This window comes from Cherax quadricarinatus, chromosome 6 (assembly GCF_038502225.1).
Source record: "Cherax quadricarinatus isolate ZL_2023a chromosome 6, ASM3850222v1, whole genome shotgun sequence".
NCBI classification, from domain to species: domain Eukaryota; kingdom Metazoa; phylum Arthropoda; class Malacostraca; order Decapoda; family Parastacidae; genus Cherax; species Cherax quadricarinatus.
The window spans coordinates 2,534,271-2,546,770 of NC_091297.1; the positions used below are offsets into that span (position 1 = coordinate 2,534,271).

Consider the following 12,500-nt stretch of genomic DNA (forward strand, 5'->3'; position numbering starts at 1 on the left):
TTCAATCCAGAAGTCTGTTTGGGTGCCGTTATAGACCGAATTTGTTCCCATAAGAAATATTGTGAATTAGATTAGTCCATTTCAGACCCATAAAAATACGCCTACAAAAGCACTTACAAAAATAAACTTACGTAATTGGTCGAGTTGGGAGCTGATCGTTATGCGGGGGTCCACTGTATTACAAAACAGTTCCCTACTTTTTTTTTTTTTACCTTGGCGAGGCTGGTGTCAGACAGTAAGTTATTCACAGTAAGTTACTTGCAGTCAGAGTTTGCTGCATATAGTCATTCCAAACTTGACTTGTCAGAAGTTGAGGGCCCAGACCTCCAATCTGAAAATTCCTCACAGGGTCCAAGAATTTAAAAAAAAAAAAAAATGATTTTTTCTTATGAAATGGTAAAGAATCTTTTTCTGAAAGTAATAAAACAAAAAGTGCAAAATTTGATGAAAAATTGATGAAATTATGCTCACGCGAACTTTGCTGTGTCAGCAATATTTACGCAGCGATTTTGCCCACTTTGAGTCCTATTTTTGGCCAATTTCATTGTTCCATCAGACCAGATTCTTAGCTATTTTGCTAGTATGTGTTTCGTTATTTCTTTTGAGCACAAATCGCCCAGTCAACTATTTCAACTACCGAATAAAATGATTGGAAATTGGTAATTTGGCCAATTTCACACAAAGTTCAAAATATTGAAGTTTCAAAAAAGGGACCCAAAATAAACAATGCAGGCATTCCTAGCACTAAAATAACATTTCCTCTGTTTATTAACCCTTTCAGAGTCGACAGGCCCTCTCAGATACTTGTTCTCAGGGTCGGCCAAATTTCAAAAAAAAAAAAATTGTTTTCTTATGAAAAGATAGAGAATCTTTTCTCGATCATAATGACACCAAAAGTATGAAATTTGATGAAAACCTTACGGAATTATGCTTTCGCAAAGTTAGCCGTCTCGACGATGTTTACGCATTGGCGATTTTGCCCACTTTGAGCCATATTTTCGGCCAATTCCAGTGTACTTGTCGACAAAAATCATAACTATTTCACTAGAACTCCATTTTTTCTATCGAACGAGTACAAGAAACCACCCATTTACCAATTTCAACTATCCAATACGTACAGTGGTCAGAATTTAGCAATTTTGCCAATTTCACACAAATTTCAAAAGATGCCAATTTCCAAATAGGGTCCAGAATAAACAAGAAAAACATTTCTGGCACTAAAAGAACATTTCCTCTGTTCATTAGTCACGTCCCCACGCCCCTCTTACATCCTTTTGCTTTCCACTTTGAATTTTTATTCTCACAAAAAATAGAAGATTTACTGTTATGCAGACTAATGCATTGGTGTAGAAATGGTATAAATAATATCAGCGCACTTGTGAAAGAATATTAGACTCACCCGTTGACGTGTATTGGACGCATACCATGATTTGCTTACTTTTGAACTTTAGTAAAAATCAAACTTTTCTGCTACTTTGAGTTCAAATTCAAGGTACTTTTCTTTGTAAAACCAATCAAAATCATCTCAGTTTCAGTAATATGTCTTCCATTCTATAAAATGAGACCAGGAAAACTAGAATACAACAATAAATACCATACGAAAATACAGTGCAAAGTCACTGTTTTAATTCAAAAACACAGTCAAAATTTTTTTTTCTCATTATGCACTGTGTGCTGCAGGATTTTTTTTTATACCATGCACACTGACCACATACACCCATTCTTTCATATGTAGGCCTACCAGCTTTCTCTCACTAGATTTGAGGGCGCTAGAATTTAGGCGTACTATTACGTCAAAAACCCTGGCACATAAGCCGTACTGGTACGGCCAAAACCCTGAAAGGGTTAATTATGTTTCCGGGCTTTACAGATGAGTTCCATTTTGATTTTTTGTTCACATAAAGAATTTTTATTCGCACCAAAAAATCGAAGATCTACTGTTAGGCAATATTGTAATAATTATATAAATAACATCAGCGCATTCATGAACGCACATTAGACCCACCAGTTGACATGTATTGGACGCGTGATGTGATTTGTTTACATTGGCAAAATTGAACATTTCTGCTACTTTGAGCTCAATTTCAAGCTATTTTCAATACTATAATCATCTCTATTTCTGTATTTGGCCTGCATTTTATCAAACGAGACCAAGAAACCGCAAATACAACCATAAAAACCATATGAAAATACACTGCAAAGTCGCTGTTTTAATCCAAAAACACAGTTGCAGTCTTTTCTCATTATGCACTGCGTGCTGCAGGATTTGTTTTATATGGTGCACACTTACCACATAGATGCATTCTTTCATAGCTAGGCCTAAATTTACTGCTCACAGCTTATCTGAGGTGAGCTCATGACATAGTACTACGGCTTGGATCCTGGCTTCATCTCATTAACTGCCGAGAGCCAGAGGCATGTTTTCACTGCTCGTCAATGGCGCATTCCATTTTCGTTTCAGTCTTTGTGCAGTGGCTATGACTTCAGTTTTTCTTCTGTTTTTTTTTTTTCTTTCTTCCCAGTAGCCCACCAGGCATTGCCCAAATGTCTGTATGGCCAGTTCACCTCTGGTTATTGTTATAATGCTCTCTATGACAAAGTAAAACTGAACTATGATGTTACAATATAAACATGACAAGAATGTTAATGTATACCAGAATTGAAAAGTATGCCTTTAAAAAATAAAAAGACAGAAAGTACTAGACTAGACATGTCACTGTGGGAAACTAGGAGGAGGTGAGGGAATGTAAGAGCTATGTTCTTGCAAGTATAAGAGAAGGAAGAGAGATGTGATAACATACATACAGTGGACCCCAGGTTAACGATATTTTTTCATTCCAGAAGTATGTTCAAGTGCCAGTACTGATCGAATTTGTTCCCATAAGGAATATTGTGAAGTAGGTTAGTCCATTTCAGACCCCCAAACATACACGTACAAACGCACTTACATAAATACACTTACATAATTGGTCGCATTGGGAGGTGATCGTTAAGCGGGGGTCCACTGTATATTGTAACCACACACCTCTGCTACACACACACTGATACACTACACACACTAAAATAGGAAGATATTGGGTTAATTGGAGGTTTACTAGCTAATTTATAAAATATTTGCATAACTGTTTTTGAATAATTAGAAAGTTTTGGTGAGAAAATTGTCACTTGGTGATTATAGTAAATCTTGTTATCAGTTTTGTTTTATTCTAATATGGTATGTTCAGTACAAGAGGTGAACTTTTATGATAATTTATAATTATTGAGATATTTTGATATACAGTGGACCATTATGTTACATGGTAGTTAGGTTCCTGAAAACGCCTGTTAGATAAATCCGTATTCGATAACCTGAAGAACTTATGGGAAAAATAGGGTTACATTCCTGGGAGCCCCATAAAAGCCAAACAACTTTTTTTTTTTTAGACCTTCAGATCTTACAAAAATGAAAATGAATACGTAATTTTAGTTCATTGCCGTGATTTACTGCTTAAGACTACCAATGCAACAGAAATACATGTAATAGTATTTCTTACCTTAAATTGTGGGTGCTGGTGTTTGTGGATGACTGTGAAGAGAGTGGAGAGTTATGTTGTGGTCCTACTGGGCTGAGGTGGATGGTAGAGGTTCTGGTACTGAAGTTGATGGTTGTACTGGAGTGTGCATAAATTCTGTAATGGATTTCTGTTGTTTTACCCTGCAGTACATTATACAGCTGATGGTAAGGCATCAGCTGTTCTAGACACTGTTTCTAGATTTGTCAGGGTTCTCTTCAGTGAAAAAGTCTAACTTAAAGTCGGTCAGTCAAGTCAGTCAGTCAGTCAGGAAAGTCAGTCAGTAAAGTCAGTCAGTTATTCATCACACAAACTCATATATTTACCTCATTCTTTTTAACTGTACAAACTGACACTTCATTAAGGCCACAAGCTCTCTCTTGTCTAATATCTCTGTTTTCTTTGTTAATTCTAAGGCTTAAATGCTTATACCTTTTCATGTCACTTTCAGCAACACTTCTATGCCTGCTGGGTGCCATGATTGCTTGGCAGATACAAGACAGGGCAATTAAAAGATCAAAATGCAACTCACAAACACAGCTAGCTCCTAAGAGAGAATGGAACTGAAAATGTATTCACGAAGGCTGGGAGGGGGTGGTAGGAGTGTTGGGGGTGGCAGGGGATGGCAGTAGGTCTTTCCCCTGCTGGCACAATGGTCTGACCCACAACAAGGTGTCAGCTTGAACTGGGGAAATCTTTTCTGTGCCCGTAAATGGAACTGTGTTAAGTTAATTGTTCAAAGTGTTGTATAAAATTGTGCCGTAATTTTTCAGTAGTGCAATAGCCAAAACGTGGCAAATAAATCCATGTAATATAATGGTCTACTGTAGTAATGAATTGAAGATGAATGCATAGCCGAGGTGTTCAAAAGATGAAGTTTAAAGTTTTTTTTTTTAACAATATTGTCTATGATTTAATTTCTTAGGATTTCCTGGAGAGTTGTCGAGCTAGTACACTCCTAGCAGAGCTTACAGATGATGAGTTACCAGATCCAGATGATGATGAGAATGATGATGATGACAATGATGATGACGACGAAGACTATGAAGAGGAGGAGGAATGTTATGAAGTAACTGTAAGAATATACCTGATGTACCTGTTGGATTACACTACTTTTTTACTGACCATTTAATGTTTGCCAGCTGAACTTAGGAAAAATATAATTGTGTAATTTGATTGTTTTTATGTATTTTTAACACTGGCCAACTTGAAAAAACTGTTACTTATGAAGAAAGGCTGACGGCATTAGAGATGCCGTCTTTGGCTGATAGCAAGAAAAGAGACTTTAAAATGTATTTGTCCTAGGAAAGGATGGAGGGAGGGGGTAAAAGAAGTTTTGTGTGCAAGGGGCTTGGACATGCAGCAGGCATAAGAGCGTGATAGATAGGAGTGAATGGAAATGAATGGTTTTTGGGACCTGACAAGCTGTTGAAGTGTAAGCAAGGTAATATTATGTGAAGGGATTCAGGAAAACCAGTTAGCCTGACTTGAGTCCTAGAGGTAGGAAGTACAATGCCTTTACTTTAAAGAAGGAGTTTGGGATATTGGGTGTTGTGAGTAACATTTAAACTGTTGTATCTGAGCGCCTCTGCAAAGACAGTGATTGTATGTGAGTGATTTTGAAAGTGTTGAATGATAGTGAAAGTAGCTTTTTTTCTTTTTAGGGTCACCCTGCCTTGGTGGGAGATGGCCAACATGTTAAAAAAAAATATATACAGTGGAACCTCGTTTTTTGGCCACTACGTTTATCGGCCGATTCATATTTAAGCCGGTTTTTCAGCAGAAATTTTGCTCTGTTTTTCGGTCGTTACCTCGTATATTGGCCATATTAGATGCATTAGCCCGCCTCTCCCGCCAGGACATAGACTTTTGGTGAGTCAGTCTCCCTGTGTCTGTTGGCAAGTGAGCATATACTCCGCACATTCATCCAAACATTTCCTTAAAATCCGTTGTTTTTGGTGGTTTTTTATTGAGTACGACTGTGAAATAAGCCACCATGGGCCCCAAGAAAGTTCTTCGTAAAGTCCCTTTGGTAAAGAAAGTGAGAAACATGATGGAATTTAAGAAGGAAGTACAGGTACCATCTGACTTACGACCGAGCTTGGTTCCAACCAACTGGTCGTAAGTCAAAATGGACGTAAGTCAAATCTTTGAAAATTGACGACACACTGGGTAAGGCATAATGTCAAACCTTTGCTGTATAAACTACCTACATAGTATTGTAATGTAATGTACAATCATTATTTCATTCTTTTTACCATAATTTACTTCTATTGATATATCTTAATCATTTATGTTCTGTATATTATGTATACTGTACATGGTTGTGAACTGTATTGTAAATTTTACATCTCATACAGTATCGTATGTTACTGTTATCTTTAAGTATTGTCGACACAGTGGAATGGGAGAATACCACTGGCAGTGTCATCCTGCCAGAATGTCCTATAACCTATGCCCTAAGTAAAGAGAAACAACTCTCGAACATGTGTAATACATACGTATTCAGTTGGCTGGCTGGCTGGCTAGCAGGCCGGCTGGCTGGGTAGGTGGGGGGGTGGGGGTTGGCTGCCTGACTGACTGAATTTGGATCTCCATCTGTATTTGTATCTCTCTGTATCTCTCTCTCTATATATATCTCTCTATATATATCTCTTTCTCTCTCTATATATATATATATCATTATATATCTTTCTTTCAACACACCAGCTGTGTCCCACCGAGGCGGGGTGGCCCAAAAGGAAAAACGAAAGTTTCTCCTTTTACATTTTGTAATATATACAGGAGAAGAGGTTACTAGCCCCTTGCTCCCGGCATTTTAGTTGCCTCTTACAACACGCATGGCTTACGGAGGAAGAATTCTGTTCCACTTCCCCATGGAGATAAGAGGAAATAAACAAGAATAAGAACTAGAAAGAAAATAGAAGAAAACCCAGAGGGGTGTGTATATATATGCTTGTACATGTATGTGTAGTGTGACCTAAGTGTAAGTAGAAGTAGCAAGACGTACCTGAAATCTTGCATGTTCATGAGACAGAAAAAAGGACACCAGCAATCCTACCATCATGTAAAACAATTACAGGCTTTTGTTTCACACTCACTTGGCAGGACGGTAGTACCACTCCCTGGGCGGTTGCTGTCTACCAACCTACTACCTAGGATCATTATATATACATATAATCAAATACAAAATGGGAATTGACACAGTTACATTTTGCTGATGATACTGTGCTTATGGGAGATTCTAAAGAAAAATTGCAAAGGTTAGTGGATGAGTTTGGGAGTTTGTGTAAAGGTAGAAAGTTGAAAGTGAACATAGAAAACAGTAAGGTGATGAGGGTATCAAATGATTTAGATAAGAAAAATTGGATATCAAATTGGGGAGGAGGAGTTTGGAAGAAGTGGATGTTTTCAGATACCTGGGAGTTGACGTGTCGGTGGATGGATTTATGAAGGATGAGGTTAATCATAGAATTGATGAAGGAAAAAAGGCGAGTGGTGCATTGAGGTATATGTGGAGGCAAAGAAGGGAATGTATGAAAGTATAGTTGCACCAACACTCTTATATGGGTGTGAAGCTTGGGTTGTAAATGCTGCAGCGAGGAGGCGGTTGGAGGCAGTGGAGATGTCCTGTTTAAGGGCAATGTGTGATGTAAATATTATGCAGAAAATTCGGAGTGTGGAAATTAGGAAAAGGTGTGGAGTTAATAAAAGTATTAGTCAGAAGGCTGAAGAGGGGTTATTGAGGTGGTTTGGTCATTTAGAGAGAATGGATCAAAGTAGAATGACATGGAGAGCGTATAAATCTGTAGGGAAAGGAAAGCGGGGTAGGGGTCGTCCTCAAAAAGGTTGGAGAGAGGGGGTAAAGGAGGTTTTGTGGGCAAGGGGCTTGGACTTCCAGCAAGCGTGCGCGAGCGTGTTAGATAGGAGTGAATGGAGACGAATGGTACTTGGGACCTGATGATCTGTTGGAGTGTGAGCAGGGTAATATTTAGTGAAGGGATTCAGGGAAACTGGTTATTTTCATATAGTCGGACTTGAGTCCTGGAAATGGGAAGTACAATGCCTGCACTTTCAAGGAGGGGTTTGGGATGTTGGCAGTTTGGAGAGATATGTTGTGTATCTTTATATGTGTACGCTTCTAAACTGTTGTATTCTGAGCACCTCTGCAAAAACAGTGATAATGCGCGAGTGTGGTGAAAGTGTTGAATGATGATGAAAGTATTTTCTTTTTGGGGATTTTCTTTCTTTTTTTTGGGTCACCCTGCCTCGGTGGGAGACGGCCGACTTGTTGAAAAAAAAAAAACATATATATATATACATATATATATATAGGTTAAGAGAGTGGTGAAGCAATGTAAAAAGAGAGCAAATGAGAGAGTGGGTGAGATGTTATCAACAAATTTTGTTGAAAATAAGAAAAAGTTTTGGAGTGAGATTAACAAGTTAAGAAAGCCTAGAGAACAAATGGATTTGTCAGTTAAAAATAGGAGAGGAGAGTTATTAAATGGAGAGTTAGAGGTATTGGGAAGATGGAGAGAATATTTTGAGGAATTGTTAAATGTTGATGAAGATAGGGAAGCTGTGATTTCGTGTATAGGGCAAGGAGGAACAACATCTTGTAGGAGTGAGGAAGAGCCAGTTGTGAGTGTGGGGGAAGTTCGTGAGGCAGTAGGTAAAATGAAAGGGGGTAAGGCAGCCGGGATTGATGGGATAAAGATAGAAATGTTAAAAGCAGGTGGGGATATAGTTTTGGAGTGGTTGGTGCAATTATTTAATAAATGTATGGAAGAGGGTAAGGTACTTAGGGATTAGCAGAAAGCATGCATAGTTCCTTTGTATAAAGGCAAAGGGGATAAAAGAGAGTGCAAAAATTATAGGGGGATAAGTCTGTTAAGTATACCTGGTAAAGCGTATGGTAGAGTTATTATTGAAAGAATTAAGAGTAAGACGGAGAATAGGATAGCAGATGAACAAGGCTTTAGGAAAGGTAGAGGGTGTGTGGACCAGGTGTTTACATTGAAACATATTAGTGAACAGTATTTAGATAAGGCTAAAGAGGTCTTTGTGGCATTTATGGATTTGGAAAAGGGGTATGACAGGGTGGATAGGGGGGCAATGTGGCAGATGTTGCAGGTGTATGGTGTAGGAGGTAGGTTACTGAAAGCAGTGAAGAGTTTTTACGAGGATAGTGAGGCTCAAGTTAGAGTACATAGGAAAGAGGGAAATTATTTCCCAGTAAAAGTAGGCCTTAGACAGGGATGTGTGATGTCACCGTGGTTGTTTAATATATTTATAGATGGGGTTGTAAGAGAAGTAAATGCGAGGGTCTTGGCAAGAGGCGTGGAGTTAAAAGATAAAGAATCACACATAAAGTGGGAGTTGTCACAGTTGCTCTTTGCTGATGACACTGTGCTCTTGGGAGATTCTGAAGAGAAGTTGCAGAGATTGGTGGATGAATTTGGTAGGGTGTGCAAAAGAAGAAAATTGAAAGTGAATACAGGAAAGAGTAAGGTTATGAGGATAACAAAAAGATTAGGTGATGAAAGATTGGATATCAGATTGGAGGGAGAGAGTATGGAGGAGGTGAATGTATTCAGATATTTGGGAGTGGACGTGTCAGCGGATGGGTCTATGAAAGATAAGGTGAATCATAGAATTGATGAGGGGAAAAGGGTGAGTGGTGCACTTAGGAGTCTGTGGAGACAAAGAACTTTGTCCTTGGAGGCAAAGAGGGGAATGTATGAGAGTATAGTTTTACCAACGCTCTTATATGGGTGTGAAGCATGGGTGATGAATGTTGCAGCGAGGAGAATGCTGGAGGCAGTGGAGATGTCATGTCTGAGAGCAATGTGTGGTGTGAATATAATGCAGAGAATTCGTAGTTTGGAAGGTAGGAGGAGGTGCGGGATTACCAAAACTGTTGTCCAGAGGGCTGAGGAAGGGTTGTTGAGGTGGTTCGGACATGTGGAGAGAATGGAGCGAAACAGAATAACTTCAAGAGTGTATCAGTCTGTAGTGGAAGGAAGGCGGGGTAGGGGTCGGCCTAGGAAAGGTTGGAGGGAGGGGGTAAAGGAGGTTTTGTGTGCGAGGGGCTTGGACTTCCAGCAGCCATGCGTGAGCGTGTTTGATAGGAGTGAATGGAGACAAATGGTTTTTAATACTTGACGTGCTGTTGGAGTGTGAGCAAAGTAACATTTATGAAGGGGTTCAGGGAAACCGGCAGGCCGGACTTGAGTCCCGGAGATGGGAAGTACAGTGCCTGCACTCTGAAGGAGGGGTGTTAATGTTGCAGTTTAAAAACTGTAGTGTAAAGCACCCTTCTGGCAAGACAGTGATGGAGTGAATGATGGTGAAAGTTTTTCTTTTTTGGGCCACCCTGCCTTGGTGGGAATCGGCCAGTGTGATAATAAAATAATAATATAATTGTTTAGTTGTAGCTACAGTTAGAATAAGAGGTAGATGGGAAAAGAGGAAGGTGGCAACAACAAGTAAGAGGGAGGTGAAAGTATATAAACTAAGGGAGGAGGAAGTTCGGGCGAGATATAAGCGACTATTGGCAGAAAGGTGGGCTAGTGCAAAGATGAGTAGTGGGGGGGTTGAAGAGGGTTGGAATAGTTTTAAAAATGCAGTATTAGAATGTGGGGCAGAAGTTTGTGGTTATAGGAGGGTGGGGGGACGAGGAAAGAGGAGTGATTGGTGGAATGATGAAGTAAAGGGTGTGATAAAAGAGAAAAAGGTAGCTTACGAGAGGTTTTTACAAGGCAGAAGTGTTATAAGAAGAGCAGAGTATATGGAGAGTAAAACAAAGATGAAGAGAGTGGTGAGAGAGTGCAAAAGGAGAGCAGATGAAAGAGTGGGAGAGGCACTGTCAAGAAATTTTAATGAAAATAAGAAAAAATTTTGGAGTGAGTTAAACAAGTTAAGAAAGCCTAGGGAAAGTATGGATTTGTCCGTTAAAAACAGAGTAGGGGAGTTAGTAGATGGGGAGAGGGAGGTATTAGGTAGATGGCGAGAATATTTTGAGGAACTTTTAAATGTTGAGGAAGAAAGGGAGGCGGTAATTTCATGCACTGGCCCGGGAGGTATACCATCTTTTAGGAGTGAAGAAGAGCAGAATGTAAGTGTGGTGGAGGTACGTGAGGCATTACGTAGAATGAAAGGGGGTAAAGCAGCTGGAACTGATGGGATCATGACAGAAATGTTAAAAGCAGGGGGGGATATAGTGTTGGAGTGGTTGGTACTTTTGTTTAATAAATGTATGAAAGAGGGGAAGGTACCTAGGGATTGGCGGAGAGCATGTATAGTCCCTTTATATAAAGGGAATGGGGACAAAAGAGATTGTAAAAATTATAGAGGAATAAGTTTACTGAGTATACCAGGAAAAGTATACAGTAGAGTTATAATTGAAAGAATTAGAGGTAAGACAGAATGTAGAATTGCGGATGAGCAAGGAGGCTTCAGAGTGGGTAGGGGATGTGTAGATCAAGTGTTTACATTGAAGCATATATGTGAACAGTATTTAGATAAAGGTAGGGAAGTTTTTATTGCATTTATGGATTTAGAAAAGGCATATGATAGAGTGGATAGAGGAGCAATGTGGCAGATGTTGCAAGTACAGTGGACACCCGCATAACGATTACCTCCGAATGCGACCAATTATGTAAGTGTATTTATGTAAGTGCGTTTGTACGTGTATGTTTGGGGGTCTGAAATGGACTAATCTACTTCACAATATTTCTTATGGGAACAAATTCGGTCAGTACTGGCACCTGAACATACTTCTGGAGTGAAAAAATATCGTTAACCGGGGGTCCACTGTATATGGAATAGATGGTAAGTTACTAAATGCTGTAAAGAGCTTTTATGAGGATAGTGAGGCTCAGGTTAGGGTGTGTAGAAGAGAGGGAGAATACTTCCCAGTAAAAGTAGGTCTTAGACAGGGATGTGTAATGTCACCATGGTTGTTTAATATATTTATAGATGGGGTTGTAAAAGAAGTAAATGCTAGGGTGTTCGGGAGAGGGGTGGGGTTAAATTATGGGGAATCAAATTCAAAATGGGAATTGACACAGTTACTTTTTGCTGATGATACTGTGCTTATGGGAGATTCTAAAGAAAAATTGCAAAGGTTAGTAGATGAGTTTGAGAATGTGTGTAAAGGTAGAAAGTTGAAAGTGAACATGGAAAAGAGTAAGGTGATGAGGGTATCAAATGATTTAGATAAAGAAAAATTGGATATCAAATTGGGGAGGAGGAGTATGGAAGAAGTGAATGTTTTCAGATATTTGGGAGTTGACGTGTCGGCGGATGGATTTATGAAGGATGAGGTTAATCATAGAATTGATGAGGGAGAAAAGGTGAGTGGTGCGTTGAGGTATATGTGGAGTCAAAAAACGTTATCTATGGAGGCAAAGAAGGGAATGTATGAAAGTATAGTAGTACCAACACTCTTATATGGATGTGAAGCTTGGGTGGTAAATGCAGCAGCGAGGAGACGGTTGGAGGCAGTGGAGATGTCCTGTCTAAGGGCAATGTGTGGTGTAAATATTATGCAGAAAATTCGGAGTGTGGAAATTAGGAGAAGGTGTGGAGTTAATAAAAGCATTAGTCAGAGGGCAGAAGAGGGGTTGTTGAGGTGGTTTGGTCATTTAGAGAGAATGGATCAAAGTAGAATGACATGGAAAGCATATAAATCTATAGAGGAAGGAAGGAGGGGTAGGGGTCGTCCTCAAAAGGGTTGGAAAGAAAGGGTAAAGGAGGTTTTGTGGGCAAGGGGCTTGGACTTCCAGCAAGCGTGCATGAGCGTGTTAGATAGGAGTGAATGGAGACGAATGATACTTGGGACCTGACGATCTGTTGGAGTGTGAGCAGGGTAATATTTAGTGAAGGGATTCAGGGAAACCGGTTATTTTCATATAGTCGGACTTGAGTCCTGGAAATGGAAAG

At 39.5% G+C, this 12,500-nt stretch overlaps 1 protein-coding gene across 11 annotated transcripts in view; it reads left to right on the forward strand.

Annotated features, from left to right (window-relative positions):
• Positions 1 to 12,500, forward strand: part of Ufd4 (ubiquitin fusion-degradation 4-like) — a 660,794-nt gene that overhangs the window by 579,198 nt on the left and 69,096 nt on the right. For all 11 annotated transcript variants that reach the window (XM_070079782.1, XM_070079788.1, XM_070079746.1 and 8 more), the window contains one exon: positions 4,477 to 4,626. In XM_070079782.1, coding sequence (XP_069935883.1) covers positions 4,477 to 4,626 — 150 coding nt within the window. The remainder of the gene's footprint in view (positions 1 to 4,476; positions 4,627 to 12,500) is intronic.